Genomic DNA, 27,622 nt, shown 5'->3' on the forward strand with positions numbered 1-27,622 from the left:
ACTCTAGCTGCATCGTAAAGCGGGTACACAGCACTCTAGCTGCGTCGTAAAGCGGGTACACAACATCATAGTTGCGTCGTAAAGCGGTACACAACACAGTAGCTCGTAAAGCAGGTACAAATGGACGGACACCAAATATGTTGATGACACGCTACGATGCTAAACATACGTGTGAAAGGTCACTGTCCTTGACCTCGTCGTGGCCCAGCAAGATGGCGATAGTGTTCTGATCTATCGTCTCGGAGCACGGCTATTACGCCGTGTCGGCGAAGATATGTGCGCCCAAGTCAACGGTCGTCTGTCGGTATATCAAACACTCCCAGAGGGGAGCGAACTTATCAATTTTCGTTTTGCCTTCTCGCGAATTCTCGTGCGCGCGATATGAATATTAATTCCCCTCGCGTGAGTCGCTAAAGTTATCGGCCTTGCCTGACTCATCTCGCTGGCCTACTCGCTTCTGTTTTGCATTTCTCGCTAACACGAGCAGCCATTTTGGAAAGTCCTCCGGGAATTCCCCCAAGATGGTGCCCTGACTGCTAAAGGGGGCTCTATCAACGGGAACCATTTTGTCTTGTCAGGGCAGATGCGGGAGGCAGACCCGTATCTCGGTGTCACGCTCGCTCGCTGTCACGTCGTTGGTGGCATTTAAATGCCATTGATTTGTAACGTGATACGGAGCCTGAGGGAGCGCTCTTCAAACCAGGTAAACTTTTTAAAACTAGCCTCCCTTTTAAAAAGTAGCTTTAGATCCAAAGTTTATCAGCATAATGGAGGCGAGCGACTTGACGAGATTCCTTCCATAATGTTGTTGTCATGGAATAAAAACGTGTTTTTTTTAGATTTAGACCGTAAAAAAAAAATAAAAAATAAAAACTTAAGCCTAAAATTAATTTAGAAATTTTATATTCTTAGAATAAATGCTATAAAAGTTGCAAATCCAGAGAACTTGAAAATAATTTGTTGAGTTTAAGGCTACATTTCTATTTATTTTCATCAAGCCTAAGTTATAACCGGATGTTTCACTTTCGTAAGACAAATATTGATTGGCTGTACAGTAACTTAGTGATCGATAACTATTTGTTTACAAAACTTTGCAGATCAAGTTTTTAAATAACAATGCAAATTTAAAACCCCATGACCTAGTTTTCTATTTTTAGCTTACAATGTGTACAATAAAATCTATGGCAGCCTATCCAATAGCAGGATGCCATGTTTATGTCGCCATTACACGTGAAAACCAAATTGTTTTTGCTTTTTTTAAAATTTTTATTTAGTTACCGAAAATATTATAAACATCAAATACATCCAATCTTTAGTAAAGTCCGAAAAAAACCAGACAGGCAGGATTTTATAACCATATTAATTGTAAATACGCTGTGCATGATTTTTAAATGAATTTATACACCTCTCAAATACCTTTGAGACTTTTCTCGCTGGTGTCCATTGGGTCCAATCAAATTATAACGATTCGACCTAAGGCCTACATTAGAAACATTACTCAAACATAACAAATGTGAACATCTTCAAAAAGATCTATGTGATTAGGTTTTTTATATCGATGTTTTTATTCAAAGAAGTAAAGTAGTGAACCCCCCACCCCTACCCACTCCTCAGCGGGGGAACTTGACCCCCCCCCCCCCCCCCCCACCTTCCAAATGTTATTAGACTTGCAATTGGGGTATCTAAGGATATGGTATAGATCCTATGGTTAAGTATACAAAGGAGAGAAAACTTAAGTAGTCATGAAGGTAGTAGTAGGAACCGTTGGCTATCTATCTTTCCCACTACAGTTGGTGTGGTAGTTGTAATTGTTTTTTTTTCTTCTAGGCAACAGTGTGGTTAGTGGCTGTAGAATAATCATCGCTGTAGTTATATATATATATATATATATATATATATATATATATATATATATATATATATATATATATATATATATATATATATATTACAAACAACTATCAAGGTTTGCGAACAAAATATTTTTTAATAAAATCATAACAATGTTGACTTTCAAAAGTTGTACCCTGAAATGTTGTTGGTTCAAAGCTGTACGATAATAATGTTGATGTTCCAGACAATGATATTTCAAACAATGTTGATGTTTCAGACGATGACACGTAGATGCATTCTGGGAGCAGGGAGTGTCACGTGACCTCGGCTATGCTCCACATCGTTTAAAGAGCAGTTAAAGGCGACGAGACCGGGGTTTGCATCCCCACCCCCGGGCATGAATGCCATCTCCGTGCCTAGCCGGGCCCCACACACTGTGGCATTAGGGTACGGCCGGGCGTGAAAACACGTCAGTCCCGGGATTGTCACGTGGTATACCCCACGTGAACAGTATGTCGGACATTGACAGAGATGTTCTAAAACAGGGTGGGCCGGGCATGTCATGCGTGGGGTGGGGGCCGTCACGAGTCGGGTGGGGGAGAGGGTATGACAGTAATTCAAGCGATCATCGTGTACACAGCGGTAAGGATAAAGGAAAAATATGCTATAATGTATCGTCTTTTTATGTTTTAATGTTTGTGTGTGTGTAGAACCCTAGCTACGACCAGCACTAGCTGTCAGACCCGGTCAACGTTTTTATACGGGCAGTTTACGTCAGAAGCTCGTGTTTTATGGGCACGAGTTATCCCTCGTTAATAGACCGAGAATTACCATGTTGAGTTATCCTTCCTTACTTGATAATTTTACTTCATTGTGTAGTTAAACTACGTTGATATATAATATATTATATATGTGTGTATGTATGTAAAAATAATTATGTCATTTTTAAGTAAAAGCAATACTTAAAATAACACCGGTGATACTGCAAGTGAGCAGGAATTATTTTTGGATGTTATCAGAAGGTTCAAACTACTACATTTGATGTTTAAAGAAGAAAACTCGATAAAATGGAAACAAGTTCCCAGAAACAAGTACTCCGAAAAAAGATCTTGATCAAATAATAATCATTAAGATAGTCGAAATATCTATCAGTGCAAATGACCTAGTTGAAATACTTCTCAATGTAAAAGACCTAGCTGAAATACCTCTCAACGTAAAAGACCTAGCTGAAATACCTCTCAACGTAAAAGACCTAGCTGAAATAACTCTCAATGTAAAAGACCTAGCTGAAATACCTCTCAATGTAAAAGACCTAGCTGAAATACCTCTCAACGTAAAAGACCAAGCTGAAATACCTCTCAATCTAAAAGACCTAGCTGAAATACCCCTCAGTGTAAAAGACCTAGCTGAAATACCTCTCAACGTAAAAGACCTAGCTGAAATACTTCTCAATGTAAAATACCTAGCTGAAATACCTCTCAAAGTAAAAGACCTAGCTGAAATACCTCTCAATGTAAAAGACCTAGCTGAAATACCTCTCAAACTAAAAGACCTAGCTGAAATACCTCTCAAAGTAAAAGACCTAGCTGAAATACCTCTCAATGTAAAAGACCTAGCTGAAATACCTCTCAAAGTAAAAGAGCTAGCTGAAATACCCCTCAATGTAAAAGACCTAGCTGAAATACCCCTCAATGTAAAAGACCTAGATCTAGCTGAAATACCCCCCAATGTAAAAGACCTAGCTGAAATACCTCTCAACGTAAAAGACCTAGATCTAGCTGAAATACCCCTCAATGTAAAAGACCTAGCTGAAATACCTCTCAAAGTAAAAGACCTAGCTGAAATACCTCTCAAAGTAAAAGACCTAGCTGAAATACCTCTCAATGTAAAAGACCTAGATCTAGCTGAAATACCTCTCAAAGTAAAAGAGCTAGCTGAAATACCCCTCAATGTAAAAGACCTAGCTGAAATACCCCTCAATGTAAAAGACCTAGATCTAGCTGAAATACCCCTCAATGTAAAAGACCTAGCTGAAATACCCCTCAATGTAAAAGACCTAGTTGAAATACCCCTCAACGTAAAAGACCTAGCTGAAATACCCCTCAATGTAAAAGACCTAGCTGAAATACCCCTCAATGTAAAAGACCTAGCTGAAATACCCCTCAATGTAAAAGACCTAGTTGAAATACCCCTCAACGTAAAAGACCTAGCTGAAATACCCCTCAATGTAAAAGACCTAGCTGAAATACCTCTCAATGTAAAAGACCTAGTTGAAATAAATCTCAAAGTAAAAGACCTAGTTGAAATGGCTACAGGACATTACCCCCCTGGATATTTCCCCCCCCCGGACATTTCCCCCCGTATTTACCCCCCCGGAGCAATTACCCCCCTGTCAATTACCCCCTGTCAATTACCCCCCCCCCCCCCCCCGGGAATTACCCCCCCCCCCTCTCAAGTTAAAATCCTAACTCTAACAAGAATTTTATACCTATATACTACTTTAATCCAAACCTTAAGAAAAAGACCAAAACATAAGCATCCACCTTAGCCTAAACTTCACACAAAACCAAAATCAAATCTAGACACAACCCTAACCCTAACACTAGCTCTAACCCTAACCCTAACCCTAGCCCTAACCCTAACCCTAACCCTAACCCTAGCCCTAGCCCTAGCCATAAACCTAACCCTAAACCCAGCCCTAGCCATAAACCTAACCCTAAACCCAGCCCTAACCCTAACTCTAACCCTGTCCGGGGGGGGGGGGGGGGTAATGTCCTACTGGGCGGGGGGTAATTGACAGGGGGGTAATTGACAGGGGGGGTAATTACTCTGGGTGGAAATATCCGGGGGGTAATTGACAGGGGGGAAATGCCCTGTTCCCAGTTGAAATACCCCTAAATGTAAAAGACGTAGCTGAAATACCCCTCAATGTAAAAGACCAAAAGTCAACTCACGTGTCCGTTTTGGTCCAGATTGTTGTTGGTCAGCTTGAGCTTGTGGAAGGTGACCGGCTGCTTCATCCAGTGGCCCCCCGAGGCGGGGGAGTCGGGGTGGATGTACAGGCGCCCCGGCATGTGGGGCTCCGCCTTGCCCGTCACCACCCACTCCGAGTTGTGGTACTTGTAGCGGCAGTCGTCCACGGGCACGATGTCCACCAGCAGGATGTACTTGGCGTGAGGGTCAAGGCCGTCCAGCGTGACCTTCATGGTGGGGAACATCCGGCTGAGTAGATAAAAAGGTCAAGGTTGATATGAGGGTCAAGGTTAGTGTGACTATCAAGTGTTATGTGAAGGTCAACACTGATATAACGGTCAAGTAGTTTCATGACAGGGTCGAGACTTCGTGCTGTTGAATGTCAGTAAAGTAAGATCTATGGCGACAATACACAAATCAATAATTGTCTTCACTTGTGAGTTAAGTGTTGTTGAGTTTTTGTAGCAGTTTTTTTTTTAAACAAATCTACCCGATCGTCAGAGGTTAAGATTATGGTAGGGGCTTGTGAGTGAGTAGCGTCACTATTTTTATAGTCCCCCCTTTACACGCTGGGATTTGTTTACCCAAAAATATCTATATCCGGTTTTGCTGATGTCTCTATGTCCGACTTAAGGGGCATTCGATTATGACATACCAAACTTTAGAACAAGTTAGTTTTGTTTTAGTGCTTTCAATGAATTAAAAGCTTGTGGTTATACAAATTTTAATATTACTCTATTTAAAATTAAAATCAGCACTTAGTACATAGAACATCAATGTATTAGGACCTTTTTAAAAACTAGTATTTGAAGTATCAAATGTGGTGGCCATTTTACAAAATCGTCTCCCTTATATAAAATAACAAATGCGGATATTTTTACAAAATTGTCTCCCTTCTATGAAATAACAAATACGGATGTTTTTTTTTATTATCTCCCTTCTATGAAGTATAAAATGTGGATATTTTACAAAATTGTCTCCCTTCTACCGCAGAAATAAACGTCATCGGGGATCAATCTCTCGAATCAACCCGAAGACGGCGGTTATTGAGGGTGAGACATCGAAAGCTCAGAGATCAATAACAGCCCCCACTAAATGATTGATCAGCCCACTCGAAACCCTCGGCCATTGTGTAGGCCCCAGACGGCACGCGACCGCCTAAAATAGAGTCAAGAGCGCGAGGCGCCACCAAGATGAGGCACCACGCGCCGTCCTTGCAACAGTAGGACCGTTGACAGGACTCGGCTATAGCAACGGTGACCACTGGTGGTCAGTTGTGGTCAACTGGTGGCCCAATTCCCTGGAAACCGCGGCGACTGACGTCAATTACAGACCAGCAGACGGTGCTGTGAATGGACGTCCCGCTAGAGGGCGCTTGAGCCAATTCGAAGGTAAACACAAAGGCGTCGTTGAGATTCACAACGTAACAGCTTTTAGTCGCGTCGTGGGCGCCGATACAAGAGTCAGTTGGAAGAGTGGTCGAACAATTAAGCAACTTTACACCTCGGTATGTCGATGTGTGTCTACTACAATTTGTCAACATTCTTAAAAAAACGTAAAATCTATATAAGAAAATAAAAGACTAAAAAGAAATTAATATCAACACAAAAATAACTGGATAAATGTTAATCCAACTTAGATAATCTGTAATAATTAGAGGCTTTAAATCATTTTTTAAAAAAAAGGTAAATTTTGAATTAGAGCTGGTAGTATATCATTTACACTGATCAAGGTACGCTTAGCGTCAACTGTTACGTAATGAGTAGATCCGGAAATGATGCAAAATCCAGGCTTATTAAATCTGACTTAAGTCACAACCTGCGGCAGTCAACTTTTTTTTGTAACAGCTTATCTTTTCAAACATGTGGATAACCCCCCCTCAACCCTCCCCCCCCCCTGTAAGACTTGACGCCCTAGTTGACCACCCGCGCGCCAGCGACACACCCACCACATGCAAAGCGCAACTGGAGTTAGCGCCCAATTAGGGAGATACCCGCTAACTAAAAGACACCGTGGCCGGATGCCGGTCGTATGACCCGGCATGAGACCGGATGCCGGCCGTGTGCCCCGGCGTGCGTGTACGTCTGCTGACTGGCCCACGCTGTGCACGTGTGTGACGTCATTGTCCGGCCCGGGGGGACTTCGCTCCGTGCCGCCATTGTCCGTGATGCAAACGATGGACTGACCACTAGCTGACCAGCGGAAGTAAATCTGTTCGGGGTCCAGCATTCTCATTTTTTAAATCTCCTGGATTAGTGTAGTGAGTTATTTAGAGCTAGTCGCTGTTGTGTGTTTACAATGTCATGTTACATTTTACAAATTGCGCATTGTTAGTTAGAGGGCTATGTGGGGGGGGGGGGGGGGGAGAAGGAGGAGGGGAGGATGTTTCAATGCTATTTATGCATTCGACGCTCCCCCATCTCAACAATCTACTGATGCACCTGTTTCAATGTGTTTTCAACAATCTACTGATGCACCTGTTTCAATGTGTTCTCAACAATCTACTGATGCACCTGTTTCAATGTGTTTTCAACAATCTACTGATGCACCTGTTTCAATGTGTTCTCAACAATCTACTGATGCACCTGTTTCAATGTGTTTTCAACAATCTATTGATGCACCTGTTTCAATGTGTTTTCAACAATCTACTGATGCACCTGTTTCAATGTGTTTTCAACAATCTACTGATGCACCTGTTTCAATGTGTTCTCAACAATCTACTGATGCACCTGTTTCAATGTGTTCTCAACAATCTACTGATGCACCTGTTTCAATGTGTTTTCAACAATCTACTGATGCACATGTTTCAATGTGTTTTCAACAATCTACTGATGCACCTGTTTCAATGTGTTCTCAACAATCTACTGATGCACCTGTTTCAAAGTGTTTTCAACAATCTACTGATGCACCTGTTTCAAAGTGTTTTCAACAATCTACTGATGCACCTGTTTCAATGTGTTTTCAAGGAATTTGACGCCAGCACACGTTGACTTATAATCTGCCAATTATTATCTCTGTTCGATTAGGTAGTCATTTATTTTAACAGGCCTTTTTGCCGCACCTCAACTAGTGCGCCCTCGGCTGTCGCGCACTGTCCTTATGTAACTATCAGGGTAAATGAGGATGTGGCGCAAGGTGTTGGTGACTGGGTCTATGTGGTCGGGTGGAGAGGGGGGGGGTGGTAGCGAGAAATTGTATCTCTAAATACAAGAGAATCATTGCATCTAAATACAAATGAATCATTGCATCCCATGCACCGGGCTAATGAAAACACGCTGTGGGCAACAAAAACATTTTTCTTCTGAAGATGAAAATGATTTATATCAAACCAAAATCATCGAGGGAGCGGTAATTATTTGAACAGATGCTCACCTCTATTAGCCACACATCTCGCTGATGACCCCCCTCCCCCATCAACCACACACCCCCCCCCCCCCACCCACACGAGATAAAACTAATTAACCGATTGTCCTAACGAGGCGCGTGCTTGGTCCGTCATGGCGTCACGCTCCCGCCCCACCTGTGGGCATCGGCTCCGTTTTCACGTGCAGACCCGAGTCACGTGCGCGGTGTTGACGTCACGAGGTCAGGTCCGGCTCACAACCTGTGCACGGCCTGTCACAACAATCAGGTGATACAAGGGTGAGCAGTGCTTGACGCAACAAGAGGACGACAGGGAGGTAATTACTGGGGGGGGGGGGGGTGTGGGGAGAAATCTGAGACAGGACACATAGGGGGGGGGGCAGGGGAGGAAACAAAGAAGATTTACAAGTGATCTTCGTAAACATAATTGCATAAAAGTTGCATATCATTAAGACATATTATGCAACAACGTGGGACGTGATATGGGGTATCAATTTGGGTACAAAACATTTACTCTACATAATTAGTATCTCACAATTACATGGTTCATTTAATCGACATGATTAGTTTTTTTAGAATTATAATGGTTTATTTAATCTACATAATTAGTTTCCATCATTTTTACATTGGTTCATTGGTCCACAAAAACAAAAAAATGTCAGCATTTCCGAAAATAACAAGTAAAAAAAAAAATTGCTCTCCATAATGCAAAACTAAGGAAACTACAAATCCTTGATTTTACTTTGTGGAAAACTTAAATTACCCTCAACCAAATGCTGCCCCCCCCCCCTTTACACCACCGTTTAACGCACGTGTACACGGGTCACAGGTCAGGGGTGAGCTATAGATAAACCATGAAGACGTGACCGTTATGACGTCTGCAACAAAAGGCCCTCCCTTACAGCCGGGGATGAACGATTCAACCTGGCGACAGCACAGTTTAGCACGTGACGTGAACTTTTGATCAACTCGCATCAACGTCATCGGAATGAACATAACCAACCGTTACCATGGCAACTAACGTCTTACCCCAATTGATCAAATTGAATATTAAAAAAAAAACAACAATTTAACAAAATTTAAGTTTTACAGTAGAAAATCGATATTTTTAAAATAATGATCGATGTTTGAGGCTACACCATGTGTGAGTATGATTTAGATGACTTGCATGACTTAGATAATGAGTGCTGTAGGGAACAAAGACAACAAGGCCTGCGCACCGAAGTGCGCAAATGGACGGGTTTTTACGAGGCGTGAAATTGGTTTTACGTTAATTTTGGCGATTGTGGTGGCCATGAAGTTTTATAATTTAGATTGGGTTTGATGATAAGTTAGTGCGCACAGTTCAACGGAGAAATAACATGACTGTAGGCATTAGGCATACATACATGCATGGGGTCATTTAAGGCTGTAAAGATATATAGAATAATAAATAAATAAATAAATACATACATACATAAATACAAAAGTGCATAAATTTATATATATATATATATATATATATATATATATATATATATATATATATATATATATATATATATATATATATATATATATATATATATATATATATATATATATACACTTAATTGAAATACACGCCTTTTGGATCTATGAGCTCTATGGCTATGCTGACTATATGTAAACGCTATTAATGTAATTCTATTGATAACTCGGTGGATATAATATTGGCCCTATAACGCATGTACTTGTGGACTGTAAAATATAATGGTTTCATTAGAATAAATCATCGCGAAATAGCATTGTATTAATATTTTTACAAAATCACTTTAAAAACTATAAACCGCAATGTAAATTTTAATTAGGCATTTCCATTAGACCTCGCGATTCTAACAAAATCCACTGATTAAACAAACCAAGGTTGAATTACAAAGTTTACAAATACATAAGCATATATTCAAACAAGTTTTGAACGGATAGGGGGTAGTTCACCTCAAACGTTTGAAGACCAACATAACCAAAGCTTGTGTACACCAGCTGGTCCATTAAAACACTATCCAAACTAGAGTGGCTTCCCTTCAAGTCATTTTAAATCTATTGACGACTCCCCGTGAATCTTCCCCCCCCCCCCCAACCCAACTATAGGGTGACATGTGTGTCTGATGAAAATCTCATCTTCGCATAGTGAATATTTTTTTTTGTAGTTATTAAAAAAAAAATCACCTACCCCCCCCCCCCCCCCCCCACGCGTGTAACCTGTTACTAGTCGATTTGTCGGCAATACAAGTGAAACCAACCCCTACCTTCTACCCCCCCCCCCCTCCCCACCCCCAACACAACCTGTAACTGGCAGCTATGACTCCTGACGACCATACCTGTGATAACGCCACAGGTCCCGCAAGATGGCGGCCTACAGTGATTAGCTCTGATTGCTATCTGTGTTATTGCTTGTGGGTATTGATTGCACGGTAAGTAGACTCGACCCCTAGCCAATATGAACGGGAAAAACACGACCCTAGATGATACGACCCCTGGCAAACACGACCCCTGGCCAATATGACAGGGGAAAATACGACCCCTGGCAAACACGACCCCTAATCGATACGACCCCTAGCAAAAACAACCTCTAGCCGATACGACCCCTGGCAAACATGACCCTAACCAAACGACCCCTGCCCCACACCACATAGTCAAGCTGGCCACCCATCTACACACCATGTTAAACACAGGCTCCATGGCTTTTCTTTCTTCTTTGAAAACCATCTATATAAAGCCAGTATGGAGAAAACCACCTATATAAAGCCAGTATGGAGAAAACCGCCTATATAAAGCCAGTATGGAGAAAACAACCTATATAAAGCCAGTATGGAGAAAACCACCTATATAAAGCCAGTATGGAGAAAACCGCCTATATAAAGCCAGTATGGAGAAAACCGCCTATATAAAGCCAGTATGGAGAAAACCGCCTATATAAAGCCAGTATGGAGAAAACAACCTATATAAAGCCAGTATGGAGAAAACCACCTATATAAAGCCAGTATGGAGAAAACCGCCTATATAAAGCCAATATGGAGAAAACAACCTATATAAAGCCAGTATGGAGAAAACCGCCTATATAAAGCCAGTATGGAGAAAACCACCTGTATAAAGCCAGTATGGAGAAAACCACCTATATAAAGCCAGTTTGGAGAAAACCACCTATATAAAGCCAGTATGGAAAAAATCACCTATATAAAGCCAGTATGGAGAAAACCACTTATATAAAACCAGTATGGAGAAAACCACCTATATAAAGCCAGTATGGAGAAAACCACCTATATAAAGCCAGTATGGAGAAAACCACCTATATAGAGCCAGTACGGAGAAAACCACCTATATAAAGCCAGTATGAAGAAAACCACCTATATAAAGCCATTATGGAGAAAACCAACTATATAAAGCCAGTATGGAGAAAACCACCTATATAAAGCCAGTATGGAAATCTCTTCACGCCACATGGCCTCATTACGTCTGGTCTTAATTAGTTGGGAATATTTTTTAAAACGATGTCAGCTGGGATTGTATGTAAACATGGCTAAGATAAAATATTGACCATACGTCACAGCTTGTTTAACAAGCATGTCACATGACTATCGGTAGTTAAGGTCAGTTAGAGATAATCGAAACAGTTGTAATGACCTACTGGTTTATACAAGGTTGTTTATAACGTCATAAAAATGTGACATTGATGTGACATAAATGTGATATGAATGTGATACTGACATGAACACATAAATAAACTATTAGAATGTGATATATGCTTGTTGAAATGTATATTATAGTGACATAAATCAGAAATAAATGTGATAAATTGATATGAATGTGCATACATGTGATGTAAACGTTATACACATAAGTGAAAAAGTCCTAAATAGAATAAAATTATCAAAATGTGCTACCAAAGAAATCCCAACACATACTAATGTCCTACTATGACCATTCAACTAAGTAGAAATTGATAATTTTTTCGTTATGCGTGTCTTGCGAGCATCATAACTTCTAAGCTTAGCGGTTTTATATTGTTAGTTTAATTCACACAATTGTGATCAATTAAATGACACATTTTACCTGTGTTTTACATGCGTGTCAAAGACCTTCCTTAAAGACGCATGGACAAATAATTAATTTAAAAATTCGATACAAGATTCACGTTAGATCTATAACCCTGTGATACAAGTAATGAAATAGTGAACTCGTTTAAAAAGTCCACTAAGGGAGTGACGCGGCGACATCTATGATCTATAAATAGAACTTTTAAAATTGGAAAAAGGAAAAAAAAAAACAAAAAAAAAAAAAACAAAAAAAAAAAAAAAAAAAAAAAAAACAACAGATTCTGGCTTAGGATTTTTTCCCCCGACGACATCCACAAGTAACAGTGTCGGTCAATTATTTATTCATCGTCTGCTTCATCTTTCGATACTTGCATGTACTGGCGATATCGATACTACCGGAAGTGTTAACTTTATATAACTGAAGTAGCAACCATTGTGGCATTGTCTACAATGGTGCTGCTTCAACACGTCTTCTTCAAGAAAGAGCAGTCAGTTAACTGATACACGTTTCGTTATCATGCCCGTCCGCTCATCCCGCCCCCCCCCCCCCCCATCTTATATTCATCCGACTGTTCCTATTGTCAAGACGACACTGAGATCCAACACGGGAGTCACGTGGCACGCCATCAGACAGAAAAGTACTTCCTCATTAAGCAATAAAGTTCGTCCATTAAAAAAAAAGTAATTAAAAAATAATCAAGGGAGGTAGGATAAAAAATGGGGTAGGGGGCTTAGGTCACGTGATCCTAGCAAAACAAGAGATCATTAATTCAGTGAAGCATCACTGCGCGAGCAGGAAGTCAATCTGCGCATGCGCTAATCCCCGCCACATGACGCTAAACAAACAATGCCAAGTGGTGTGAACGCTGATTATATCTGCCGTTATTTGGAGTACTTAGCTTTTAAAAGGGGCATAAAATACGAATATAGGGGTAGATTGTTGAGGGTTCATCGCTCTTTATCCCCCTGGCCCTATCTCCAATGACGCCGGTGAATGCAATAATATTAGAGACTCTTCATTAAACCACTGCAGGTGGCGCCATTTTGTTTTTACTCCTGCAACTGGGGCTCGGTGCTAAAGTACATTTAGACAACACCAAAAAAGTCTTTTTGTCGAAACTGCTAGTAAAAGCGTTGGTCTATGTAGATATATCTTTAACAAGCGCTAGTTGTTTTTTAAAGTAATTTCTTTTATATATAAAGTAACCGCAGATTTATTATATTTTTAAAAATTATTTTTTAATTAATACAAAATGTATTCTTTTCTTCTTTTTAGTGCATTTATAAAAGCTTGCAATTATAAACGTTTTTATGTATTTATTATTATGTTTTATATTCAACTTTTAGCACTGTTAGTTTTAAATATTTCCATTGTTGCCTTTCTTAATCAAGTCGCCACCTCTCACGTCTATTAACATACTGGTTTAAAACAACGTCTTTCGATATATTACTCGCATATATATCTAGATTTATTGTGACACATATCAGAACGGGTCTCAGATTTATACCCAATATTCGTGAACTCTAACTCACTTGAGCAGTCCATTGATTGTACTCCTTAGTTATCTCCCCTAATGTTAACGAATTTGGTGATCTTTAAATTAAATTTTAATGACTGTTTTAATATCCCATAAGATAAAAAATTGGATGCATTAATCAGAAAAACGTGAAAGATATCGATCACAAAAAAAAAAAAAAGGTTCAAAACTGGGTTACAAAAATTGACCTAAGTGACCTAAGAAAAATAAGTTTAAAAATAGTTCAGGTTAAATAAATGATCAGTAAAATATATTATAAAATAAATATAATTCGTACTTTATTTTAAACAAGCTTGTTATCGCTAAGCCTACAACTAACCTTGATATTAACCACAGCTTTAACAAAAAACTATAGTTGAAGGAACGGACTGCCAAAATTTTAACTATTAGTCCTAAACGGAAATTAGAATCAAGCAAAATGTAAGGAGCAAAATGTAAGGAGCAAAATATAAGGAGCAAAATGTAAGTAGCAAAAATGTGACAATTGTTTCTCAATGAGTGATGTACTGGCATGAATATGAACACAATTAGCGGGGAGGGAAGGCGCCAGACTTAAGGGCCGTTGTAACAACAGAGGGGTCCAGTGTAGAGAGACGTTGGGCACTTTGTTTTTACACCAATTATCGATAGACGACCGCGGGCTTTGTGCACTGGTCAAATTAACTGGTCTGTCTTGTAGCGAGATGGTCAGGTAGCTGTCTTTGTGGGGAGGTCAGGTAGGTGTCTGGACGTAGCTGTCTTTGTGAGTAGGGCATTGTTAAGGAATACAAAGAATTAAATTTAAACGGGATAGAAAACTCAGGAGTATTGTCCCGTTTTTTTTAAAAATGGACAATGGTCAGAGGTCAAGTTGACGGAGGCTAATAGTGGCTGATGTAGTAGGCACTAAACACTGTCGCGACAGGGTCTAGGGTGTGTTTCGGTTGTTGATCTACGAAACAATGCATTCGGTATTTAGCCGGACCAGAGCGGGTTGGTTTTATATGAGAAGTTAACAGACAATTAACGGTGGTATTTGTGAGTTCACTGAAATAGTTGTGTATATGGTGGCTGGGTACAACGTTTTTCTAAAGCTTAAAAATGCGCTAGACACGATAAACGCTACTAATTCGGTAACTGTGGTCAAATGGTAGAGCGTTTGACTGCTGGCTCAAAGACTTCGAGTTCGAATCCCTGAGTCCACCCAGCTCTGGTTAGGGAAATAATGGCAGCTGGGTGTATTGCTGACCACATTATCCCTTCATGCTCTAAGGTTATTGAAACAGACGAACTCTACTTCTTCTGCCCCATGTCCAGTACACGAACATGAAAAGATAATGAACTCCTCGCCATCATTTGTCATTACGCTAAAACTTACGTTTTTCCCTGTGTCACTCTACGTCTATACAACTCGGGCTGTAAAGGATAACTTTAAAATGTTACAATTGCCTTACTCAGTCCCTCGCTAGACATACAGACACCCCAACACCCCCTCCATCTCCCTAAAACTGACCCTACCATCCAGAACCTTCCCACTGACACCTTAGGCGACAAGCGAGGCATTGCTATGATAAGAAGGGGGGGGGGGATAAAATGTTCAACCACTCCACTGATTAAAGATACCGTAGTTTATAACCATAATCCTTCCCTAATCTTAATCATTGTTTTAATCTCAATTACGGTCGTAATCTTAATGCCAATCTTGGAGGCTCATCGCCGCCTAAACTTCCGGAAGTGACGTCACAGTAACGTCCCGGCAGACAGTTAAACCGACGTTTGGGCTCTGGTTCCCACAGCGCCGTGTTGTCTTTCCGCCCGGCTATTTTCGTCCCAGCTATGATCTACGGCCGCGGCTATTGTAATGGATATCGTACTGGCCGGCGATAAGCCGAGCTATCAATACGGGGCCAAGCGCGAAGCCGGTTTTATGTTCAAACAACGATGTTGTTTTTGCCGGTTTCCACCCGGCAATCGCAGGATCGACGGCAACAATCATGATTGACACTTGAATTCAGCCGTAAATCGAGGACAAAGTATTGTCGTGACGTGCGAAAGTTTTATTTTCTGCGACAAGCCGACGACGTGGCGAATCTGTGGGAATTCGTGGCGACAGCGGGACATACACCCGGAGCAGTTTTACATCGTTTGCAATTAGGTTAATTAGCTTAATGAGGAACTCGTGTTTTTTTTTTCAATGTCAGATTTCTATCATGCTTTTAAACCCAGCAAGTTTTTTACAGGGACAAACTTTATTACAAAAATCGGTAATTAATGAATTAATGATAGTCATCAAACCATTCATGTGAACAGTGTTTGTGTAACTCAGATTTTAATGAGCTATGAATATAAACCTTAAAGTCTTGTACATAGAATCGGACCTGTTCTTTGGGGCAGTGAAATACACACACACGCACACACATTGTGTATGTGTACTCTAGCAATTCTTACCTTTTAATCTAACGTTTCGTACCCTCCCTCCAATGTAACCATTCTTACACAAAAAAAATTGTAACAATCTGAGCATGCCCCCCCCCCTCCTCCACCCACCCCCGCGCCTGACGCCGCCTACCTGAAACCACGTACCGTAAAACGCATTGTTCCAGTAAACTAATCTCCGAATGACAATCCGAAAAATGGGCAAAAAATAATTCGGTTCCATTGTTGGGTGCCGGTGTCCCAGGCGAATAAAAAAACCGGACCGGGTTTCGCGTGTGTCTATTAAGATGGCCAGTGCCGTATCGTGTGCGTCTATTAACATGGAAAACGTACACCCGTGCGGCCACGGGCGGGGGCGGGCGGGCTATCGAGTTGTGTAGCCGAGTACCCAGCCACCATTGTTTGCCCAATAGTGACACATCTGAACCGCGGCTGTCACGGTAAGTTATTGGTTCGTTGCAGAAGTCAAGAGACATTCGAGTTTTTAGATTCCTGGGATAAGTGGTTCTTTTTGTTCATGTGTTTTGTGTTTGTTATTGTAACAATTTCTTTGTTATTGTAACTGTTTCTTGTTTGCTATTTTGCGTGTTCTACCTTTGTTATTGTAACTGTTTTTTTTTGGTTTATTTTGCGTGTTCTACGTTTGTTTTTGTAACAATTTCTTTGTTATTGTAACTGTTTCTTGTTTGTTATTTTACTTGATCTACCTTTGTTATTGTAACTGTTTTTTTGTTTGTTTTTATAAGAGTTTGGCGCTTGTTATTGTAACTGTTTCTTGTTTTGTTTTTTTTCTTTGCAACTGTTGCTGAATATAGAAATAATTTCTTGCTTGATACAATAAGACGAGTCTACCAATTTAGTAATAATGCAATCCATGTTTGAATGATGTCATAAACTTCACAGACATTTCCATATCAAGGTTTACCCAAATACAAACAATGTTTGTTAATAAATAAAGCATAATTAAAGTAATTGCGAGTTCGTATGTTATTTTAAAAATAAGAAATTGATTATAATTGGGCAAAAGTATATGTTTGCTAAGCCAGTCGACTTGAGCAAGAAATAAAAATATTTTACTTCAACTTCAACCAGACGTGTTTAGTTTAAACCATGAATGCAAGAAAAAATACGATCCATAAGAAAGGTGCACATGATTATGTGACAAAAGTCACAGAATTAGCCCATCGTTTTGTTTTCAGGCGTAGTCTTTGCTACACCATCCCAACCATCCTAACCCTCACACACCATCCTAACCATCACACACCATCCTAACCATCCCACACCACCCTAACCATCCCACACCACCCTAACCATCACACACCATCCTAACCATCACACACCACCCTAACCATCCCACACCACCCTAACCATCACACACCATCCCACACAATCAACACGAAGTACAGCGACGTGACTCGCAGAATTTTTTTTTTATCCCACCCAAACATCCAACCAGGCCCAAATTGTAAAAGAAGCTTCTCAACATTAAATGTTTGCGTGTGTGTATATATATATAACTGATATATTGAATAAAATCTTTTTTTTTATATGGACATGTAACCGTTCATTGCATGTATTAAACTATTTAAAATCCTTTAAAAAATATTTAAAAAAAACCGTAGCCAGTCAGATCAAAGTGGACAGCTTGTAGAATAATTAATGGCGGACAGAAAGGAAGACTATTCTGTAAGTAGGTTATAATTATTTCCCTTGGGAAAACGAGTAGGACGAAGGGAAAGAAAGAACGACAGCCGCAGGTGCGACAACAACAACAACACCACCGAGCACAAGAGGGCCGGGGTACGAAACACGGGGCGGACTCACCGTCCGGTTTTTGTGATGATCATCTCCGTTCCCAGGGAATGGAACTTCCCCCAGAGTTCCCGGTTCTCCAGGGTGACCTTGATGTTCTTGTCCACTGTGTCGGCCTGGCTGCCGGACAGCACGCGCTTGTGGTCGGGTGAGGCAAGGTGGTGGTAGCCTCCAAACTGTTGGCCCTGGCTCACTGTGGGGGGGGGGGGGGGGGGGGGAGAGATATTGTCAGCAATGGACAAACATGGTAGTTACAAACATAGACGCTACAAACATAGCCGGTACAAACATGACCTTTACAAACATGACCTTTACAAACATGGCCGTTAAAAACATGGTAGTTACAAACATGGTAGTTGCAAACATGGTAGTTACAAACATGTTAGTTACAAACATGGCCGTTAAAAACATGGTAGTTACAAACATGGCCGTTACAAACATAGCCGGTACAAACATGGTATATACAAACATAGACGCTACTAACATGGTCTATACAAACATGGCCGTTACAAACATGGCCGTTACAAACATGGTCGGTACAAACATGGCCTCTACAAACATGGCCGATACAAATATGGCCGCTACAAACAAGCCCTCTACAAACATGGCCATTACAAACATGGTAGTTACAAACATGGCCGTTACAAACATGGCCGTTACAAACATGGCCGTTACAAACATGTCCGTTACAAACATGGCCTCTACAAACAATGTCGCTACAAACAGCCCTACAAATTGACAAACTTACCAGCAAGCGACATAGGGTCGTGATGCATGGAGAAGGCGAAGGGCGAGAACTGTGGGGTAGGCATCAGCCCGTGGGACAGGGGGAACGCCCGCGCCCTCTGGGTGAACAGCTCGTCGTCATACATACTGGCCTGGCTGGCTGCAATCAAAGGGAAGATAAACATGCATTAACTAGCTGCGGTAGTCGCCCTTGTTGTGAGTTGTATTAGATAGATTTTTGTCGTCATTAAACTATTGATTACATTGAATATAGACGATTAGCGACGATGTTAATATTGGGGACGACACCAAACACAATAAGAAATGTAAGATTAAGATTGTATGTATCATTACGCCTATGTTTACATCCATACACGTTACAGCACTAGTAGAGGTATGGCGTTAGTTCATCGCCCCAGCAACGCCAACATAAAGTTAGGGGCTTAAAACTCTCCTCCGCTACACAGAAGCAGTTTCCTGCGATGCATTTTCTTTCAGACATTTCCCTCCCCCGAACGAAATAGAATTTATGTCAAAACATATGTTTTAACCTGTTCCCCTTCCGGAAATTTGAGCCCCTCCCCCCACCCCTCAAGTTTTTAGTGTCCTACCCACGGAGAAAAATGTCTGTAAGAAACACTGCTCCGAGGATATTTGAATAAATTTCTTTACGTTAAAATGGAAGCACATTTATCACAATAATTTTGCTCATACTACCCTTCATTAAACACAAAATAATTTCACACGCACACACACACATACGTGTATGTACCAAAATGTATATACCTAAGTATATTCCTACCTATATCAATATATTCCAACACAACAATGCTTAATAGAGATGAAAACGTTGCCCCCCCCCCCTATATAGCTTCATAAAATCGCATCACCCACCTTAATGTAACTCCCTCATCGATTAAGCTTTTAGGTCAGACAATGCAAGGTTCGGTAACTCCTAAAGTTTCATTTTCATTTTCCTCACAAAACGCGGTTTAAAATTACAAAATGACCCCATTAATGTTTCACCTATATACATCACCGCTAGAACCTTTCAAGATCGCACGCATGTTCAAAATGTATTTAAGCGATCTAAAGAAGAACATTAATTATCTAATTAAATTAAACGTGTTAAAATTTTCTCGTTCGAAAATCAATTTTCAGGCTGTTATTGTCACCAAAAACAACACCTCCATTTTATCGCACCTTTACATCTTACGTCATTAATTAACGTTTGATTGACGTGCCGCATAACCCTTCCGATGTATTAATTAACCTCAGAAAATGACGATCCTATTAATATTTTAATTAAAGAAAATATGAAAAAGGGAGGTAATAAATGTCGGAGAAAGCGCACCAAGAAAGGTAACTCCCATGACAAGCGTTAAGTACAAAACTGACAGGTTTTCAACCAAATTTTAGACCGAAGTTAAAGGCCTAAATTACCATCGATTTTAACAGAAAGTTTTAACAAAATTTTAGACTAAATTCAACGTCCTAAATTACCATCGATTTTAACATATGATTTGTAAGGGGTCAATAGTGTTTTTCTTAAGTCCAAGGTTAAGTTTTATTATGTAAGACGTACGGTAGTGTGCTTTATATCTAGTGGACTAGCCCAACGTTATGGTTTAAAATTAATGGACTCGTCCAATGTTATACTTAAAATTAATGGACTCAGTCCGATATTATGTTTTAAATCTAGTTTTCTCGTCCAACACTCTATTCAAAACATGTTGGACGACTGCACCATATTTTCAATCTAGTTGACTTCCTGTAATAAATGACAATAGCTCACACATGAGGAAACCGTATGTGGTGATTAATGCACATATGCGACAGGTACAATTAACATATGGGATGTATAAGATGAAGACAATGTCCCATAACCATGATATTCTGATGAGTCTGATCAATTGGTCTGAATTAAACCATGACATTCTGGCAAAACTGGTCATTTCGTCTGAATTAAACTAGGATATTTTTATGAATTTTATTAAATAAGGGATTGAAGAGTTTGAAGACAACCTGACGATATGAGAATCAGGCCTGGGCCTACGTGTAGGTAATTTATCTTCGCTACAAGTGTGGAGCTAAACTACTAATAGTCGAGCTGGTATTTTCAAATGTGTAATTCTTGGTTTGCGCCGGAGCTAACTTGGTGGAAGTTTGGGCTAAAAATAACTTGGTGGGAGCTGGGGCATATTAAAAAGGGGCAAATTCCCCCTCTTGCCCTACCCCTGGGTCTGTAAACTCCCCTGATTTTAATGAACGCGACAAAAATTATCTCTTGACCGAAGTTTGCCTCTGACTTAAATTGTCCAAGTGTAGACAGAGAAAAACACGGTTGTAACCAACTTGCTTAGACTAGAGTGGTGTACATTCTACTAGCAGCTAGGCTGAGCTTTAAGAGCAGCGTCAGAAACTAAACATTTCTTTGTCGTGGTGATATTTGCCCTCCCACTTTTACGAGGATTGTAAATTTAAATTTATTTAAACTGATCAATTTGGCTCTTTGAATTTGACCTAGTCGATTTGAAATAACTTCTTCTGCGAAATAATAAATTCGCTTTTAATAACTTGGGTTCTTTTTAATATTTTATTAGATTACAGAGGTAATAATGGGAAAAGATAACTTATATTTGTCAATTTTTTTGTGACGGATTTGATAATGTTAAATTGACATTATTGATATACAAATTTCGCTGCCTTATATGAGTAGGATATTTAATAAACAACAATAAAACAACCCAGGTGATTTATGTCTTCACATCAACACCACTGGTTTCATTCTTGAGCTTGGTTTTTGTTTGTTTGTGTGTGCGTGGTTATGGTTTGGTTTAGAGAAAATGTTACCAGGCAGATCTCAAGCAGTAAGACAGCAAGCCGACGACTGACCGAACGAATTCATTACATAATTACATCATTTTAAAAAAAGTCAACACGTTTTTATTTTTATCTGATTTGTCGGACACACTTTTAAAAAGTATCTATTGCGAACTACAAAAAAAATATATATATATAAATTAAAATTATGAGATTGAAAAGGATCCGATAATACTTAAATTTGAAAAAAAACAAACAACAGGTAACATAATTATGTAAACATTGCGCGCGTTGTTATGTAGATATTGTCGGCTCAAGAAAAGTAAAATGTAAGAACGTTGAAAGTAAAAAGATTTTCAAATATTACCTGTTTGACTGGGGCTATGTATCATCCACAGCTGAATTTAAGGTTAGAGTTAATCGTGTAAGGCTAGGGACGGAAAGTCCACCAAACGGAAATAATGATGATAGTATGTGTCCTCTTTATAAGGCGTGCGAGTGGATTAATATAGTGTCCATGTGACATTTCTTTAACTTTAATTAGATTTTGATTGGCCGGATGCTTCCATTGTTAGCATGTACGGAGTATGGGAGTGTCGTGACACTCCCTAACATGGACACAAGTGTCGCGACACAACTACCTCGATCTGCGGCACCGCACACTTTGTAGCATGCAACATCAAAGCCGCGGCACCGCCGGACCAATTACACGCGGACTGGGTAGATCAAGCGGTGAGGCAGATCTGAAGGTTGCTGTGGTGCCGACAACTGACCATCCCGAGAGTGACCATATGTGGCGTTAGTCCTCCCCCCTCCCCTCCAGCAACTGATCCCATTGTCTGACCCCCACGTCTGTGCATTGACTGCCACCCCTTAATTGAAATTTCGACGGAAAAATTTACTTCCTATATATTTTTGAAATTCTATGTACTGTGTTAGTTAAGTTTTAATTATTTTAGTGAATTATTTTCTTCCAATTATTGTAATAAATTAAGAAATCGACTTTCTTGAAGTGGGATAAGAAATAGAAATTAAATTTTAATAGAATTTTTATATTTTAATCACTTGTGTCACACACACACACACACATACCCTCCCCCATCTCAGGGGAAAAAAACGGCTAAACTTTGCCATTAAAGATTGTGTCATTTAAAGCTAAACCTATTTGACCATCGTACTGAAGTGACCGGTTTAAATTTTAAAAAATCGAGTACTTTTTATCGCGGCATCATGAGTAAAGTGAAGAAAAAATTTTATGAAGTACCATTTACATACACGAGTTCCCAACATGTGCTCGCGACGGGGGTCTTGGTTTAGAAACATGGAATAGTAGATTACGTTAAAACCATTTAAATAATTGAAACAATACCTTCAACAAATAAATACAAAACATAATTTTTAATCCTTACAGTTCTAACAGGCTGGTAAATTTTAGATTGCGTTTTAGCTTGAAAATTAAAAAAAAAAAATTATTTTTTTTTAAATTATATAAAATGAGTTTTTGAAGCCGATATCGATTTCTATTAACGGGTGAGTTGTAATAAAACCTCGAGCCATAAACATATAGCATTTTTTTCACTTTTAATTAGGGACGATCGACATTCAGGGATGTACAATGTTAATTTAATGATATTTGAATATTTGTATGTAATTAACTGTTGAACACACCAGCCGCTCAAATATGTAGCCTAATCAGTTTTAAAAAAATACACAACCCAATCAAAGACGTAATTAACTGTTGATAGCTGTCGTCAAGTTCAAATACCCACCCGGTCAAAAATATTTTTTTCATCTAAATTTAAGCCCGTTCTGTTAATAAGCGCACATCGAGTTGTAGCAAAAGTATTTGAAAAATCAAGGTAGACATAGCACTGACTTACCTGTGTGGGGGGAGGATGAAAAAGGTGAGACACCTGTATTGGCCTGCCCCGGGTAGTAGCTTGGGTGATGCATGGGTGTCACCTGGGTGGGTGTAGCTGCAGATGACAGTGGTCAGTATATCCTCCAAATCCAGTCAATTCTCAGTCCGGTAAATAAAGGCTTAATTTAACCTCCAAAAGCCGAAATGACCAAAAAATTTCTTTTGTAAACCTTTGGGAAAACTAGATTAAAAAGATCTATTCTAGATCTAGAGTCTAGAAATCCAGTCAAGCCTTAATAACTAAAAAAAATATTTCCAGAGATTTAAGTAATTTGCTTGTATCAACTTGAGACTAATTTACCCAATATGTTAATTAGAAATTCCTGCCACATCGTGAAATAAAAGAGTTTAATCCAAGAATTAAGAAACCTGTTAACTTTTTCATCTATATTGTAAATATTGGTCGCCCAACTCCGAATAAATCTCTAGACCTGATAGATCTACAATCTGTTGGAGAAAACGGCGAAAATTCACAGATCTCTTTCACAGACGATAGCCACTTCTGCTTCATCCAATGGCGCGAAAACTAACAACAACTGGAGAAATCGAAACGCGTTTGACAAAAACTGTGCACCTTTTTTCTCGATCAAATCGTGCAGCAGGCCAGGCTAGGCTGGCTTGTCGTCAGGAGGTGATTGCAGCCGGTCAGCTTTGAGCAGACGTCAAGCACGAGCTAACAACTGCGGTCCGTGACGGTGTGGCTAGCGACAGGACGGTGTGCTGCTCGACTGTGTTAGATGCCACCCTGCCGGTGAGAAAAAATGTCGCCCTTGCTGTGTGGACGCTCGCACTTGGTCCATACAGGAGTGACAAATCTCGCCGGCCCAGCCTCCCGTGTCCACCTTCCGGTAGCCCCGCCCACCGTGTCCTCAAACCCCACGCGCCGACCAGGTCGCTCCCCTGCAATCATTGACAACCAGCAAGGCGGACCCGACACACAGACCGTTTCCCGTAGCCCAGTGTGACCCGTATTTCACCGCGCGATCACGACAACACACACCGAGAATGAGACATCGCGCGAGTGGGCGGGGTTAAGCAGTGTCAACTTTGCCACCAGCCAATGAAAAACTGAAAAACAACAGACGAAATTGACACGGGAAAAATCAATCGGCAACTTGAGCCTGTGTGAGAAGACGGCAAATTTTGACTTTACTCAACGTTGGGGCGGCTTGTTCTCTCTATTGAAACAGTTTTCCAGTTAACATGCCGTTGTCTTCATAATTTTTTTTTTAAAAAGAAAATTGATGTGGGCCCCAAATATCAAATTTTGCAACATTTCGTTTGAAGTTTTAACGTACTGAAAGGTTGACAGTTCAAAGTCTTACTGAATTGTAGCGTCCATTATTGATGAAGGTACCTTCCATAATGTTCACAGGATAACTAGATCTATATTTAAACTTTTAACAATTAATCCCTAATTTTGCGAGGTCAAGAAACATGAACTCTATTTAATCTGGATCATTAGATCTGAAATGAGAACATTTTATTTAAAAAAACTTGTTCTATAGATCTTTGATTGACCCAATTCCAAGCTCACATTTCGGGCTGTACTAATGATGCAACTAATTTACAAAGCACCAGCATTTTTTTGACCACCATCGTCTTAATTAATTTCTCTGGCGATCCTTTAGTTGTCTAGTGTTTTATGGCGAATGTTACATTAAGCCGTTGGGGGGTGGGGGGGGGGTGGTCTCTGATGGTGTCAAAACTGGACGGTTGGTTTATCCTTTAAAATGGTATAATCTATCTAATCTGTTGTTTTTTTTCCACCAGGCTTGGAAATATTAAATTATTTTTTTTTTAATTTTTATTTTGTGGTGCATTAGGTCATGAACATACAGATAATAACGAATAGAGGTATTGGCCATGAAAGGTATTGGCCATGAAGTAATTGGCCATCAAAAGAATGGGACATGGATAGTATTGGCCATGAAGTAATTGGCCATCAAAAGAATGGGACATGGATAGTATTGGCCATGAAGTAATTGGCCATCAAAAGAATGGGACATGGATAGTATTGGCCATGAAGTAATTGGCCATGAAGTAATGGGCCATCAAAAGAATGGGACATGGATAGTATTGGCCATGAAGTAATGGGCCATCAAAAGAATGGGACATGGATAGCATTGGCCATGAAGTAATGGGCCATCAAAAGAATGGGACATGGATAGTATTGGCCATGAAGTAATTGGGACATGGATAGTATTGGCCATGAAGTAATTGGCCAGTAATTAATGGGTCATCAAAAGCATTGGCCATCAATTTATTGGCCATAAAGGTATGTGCTATAGAGGTATGCGCCATGAAAGTATGGAGCATGAAGTAATGGGTTTTCAAAAGTATGGGGTAGTATTGTTTATGAACGTATGTGCAATGAAGGTATGGTCCATGAACAGTGTTTCTTTCAGCCTTTTTTTCTCCGGGCGGGGGTGGAGCGGTCTAAATTTTCCGGTGAGAGGGGGGGGGGGGCACTGTTAAAAGTACATGTTCTATATAAATTATATTTCGATCGGGATGGGGGGCGGGGGGGGGGCGGTAGACGATTTTCGAAAAGAAACACTTGCCATGAAGTAATGGGTGATCAAAAGTATCGGACATGGAAAATATGCGACATGGAAAGTATAAAACGTGGAAAGTATGGGACGTGGAAAGTATGGGACATGGAAAGTATGGGACATGGAAAATATGCGACATGGAAAGTATAAAACGTGGAAAGTATGGGACGTGGAAAGTATGGGACATGGAAAGTATGGGACATGGAAAGTATAGGACATGGAAAGTATAAAACGTGGAAAGTATGGGACGTGGAAAGTATGGGACATGGAAAATATGCGACATGGAAAATATGCGACATGGAAAGTATAAAACGTGGAAAGTATGGGACGTGGAAAGTATGGGACATGGAAAGTATGGGACATGGAAAGTATAGGACATGGAAAGTATAAAACGTGGAAAGTATGGGACGTGGAAAGTATGGGACATGGAAAATATGCGACATGGAAAGTATAAAACGTGGAAAGTATGGGACGTGGAAAGTATGGGACATGGAAAATATGCGACATGGAAAGTATAAAACGTGGAAAGTATGGGACGTGGAAAGTATGGGAACATGAAGAAAGGCATGAAGAATTTTCTTAACAAACATTACATCAACTAAATAGGACTGATCACTTTTAAATTCTGTAAACATTTACTTACACACAAAGCTGATCACTTCAGTTCTCTAGCACCCAACACCTATCCCTAAATATTTAAATACCCCCCCTCTTCCTCGTTTACCCACAACCCTACAGAATGTCTATATTTGAAGTAAAAATAAATTACCCCTTCTCTTCCCCACCCGTTATCTGTCTAAATTAAAATGTAATATCCCATCCCCCCTCATCTCGCTTCATACATTATTTTTAAAATCTTCCCTTCTTTCATAAATAATGTCACCGGTTATTTTCCATAAAGCTTAACCATTAAAAAAAAACCAGATGTTACACATAACTAGATCACCCCCCCCTCCACCCCTCTCCCCCCACACACAATATGTCAGACCATAGCTGTTGCAGGAAGGTGATTTAGAGTAGCTAACAGGAAAAAAAAAATCAGATAACGTATTTTATTCAACTGCCTATAAAATGGTAATTGGGCAAAAAAAAAATGTATTTATTTAAATTTCTCCATGATAATATTCTAAAAATACAATACTCATCTTTTTTTTTTCAATCGCCACCCAAAGACCTGTTAGATCTATCTATGGTTTGTGAAAGCTGCTTAAAATCTTTTGTGTTGCTGAGGTAGAACAAGAGCTACAGCCGGGTTAAAGTAGGATTAGGGTAAAGATTAAGTTAGCCGCTACTATATGGGTAGAAATATGTCTAACTGTGGGTTAAGTCAGTGTGATAACTATGTAAACGTTTAAGATTATGATTAGGTGTATGGTTAAATTTAAAGTTAGTTATGGTTATGCTTTGGTTTAATAGTTATGGTTAGAGTGGTGGTAGTGTCTATGAGAGAGTTGAACCAGTTAACTGCGCTATAGAAGGGTTACACACACTTGTTGGTCCTTGATTAAGAGACCACACCCTACACAATCTTGTTTTATTAGGTTAAGAATTTAACAACATATTACTGGCAATATTTCGGAGGGGAGGGGATGAAATAAGCAATAGGTT

The 27,622-nt window shown here is 39.9% G+C and overlaps 1 protein-coding gene across 2 annotated transcripts in view; it reads right to left on the reverse strand.

Annotated features, from left to right (window-relative positions):
* LOC131927558 (T-box-containing protein TBX6L) overlaps positions 1 to 24,259 on the reverse strand; it is a 36,174-nt gene extending 11,915 nt beyond the window's left edge. For both annotated transcript variants that reach the window (XM_059283267.1, XM_059283266.1), the window contains exons 1-4: positions 23,419 to 24,259; positions 18,738 to 18,875; positions 18,002 to 18,182; positions 4,788 to 5,055 (exon numbers count right to left, since the gene is read on the reverse strand). In XM_059283267.1, coding sequence (XP_059139250.1) covers positions 4,788 to 5,055; positions 18,002 to 18,182; positions 18,738 to 18,875; positions 23,419 to 23,491 — 660 coding nt within the window. In that variant the 5' untranslated portion in view covers positions 23,492 to 24,259. The remainder of the gene's footprint in view (positions 1 to 4,787; positions 5,056 to 18,001; positions 18,183 to 18,737; positions 18,876 to 23,418) is intronic.
* Positions 24,260 to 27,622: the final 3,363 nt, after the last annotated feature.

This window comes from Physella acuta, unplaced genomic scaffold, assembly GCF_028476545.2.
Source record: "Physella acuta isolate Inbredline_101_S28 unplaced genomic scaffold, ASM2847654v3 ptg001418l, whole genome shotgun sequence".
NCBI classification, from domain to species: Eukaryota; Metazoa; Mollusca; class Gastropoda; family Physidae; genus Physella; species Physella acuta.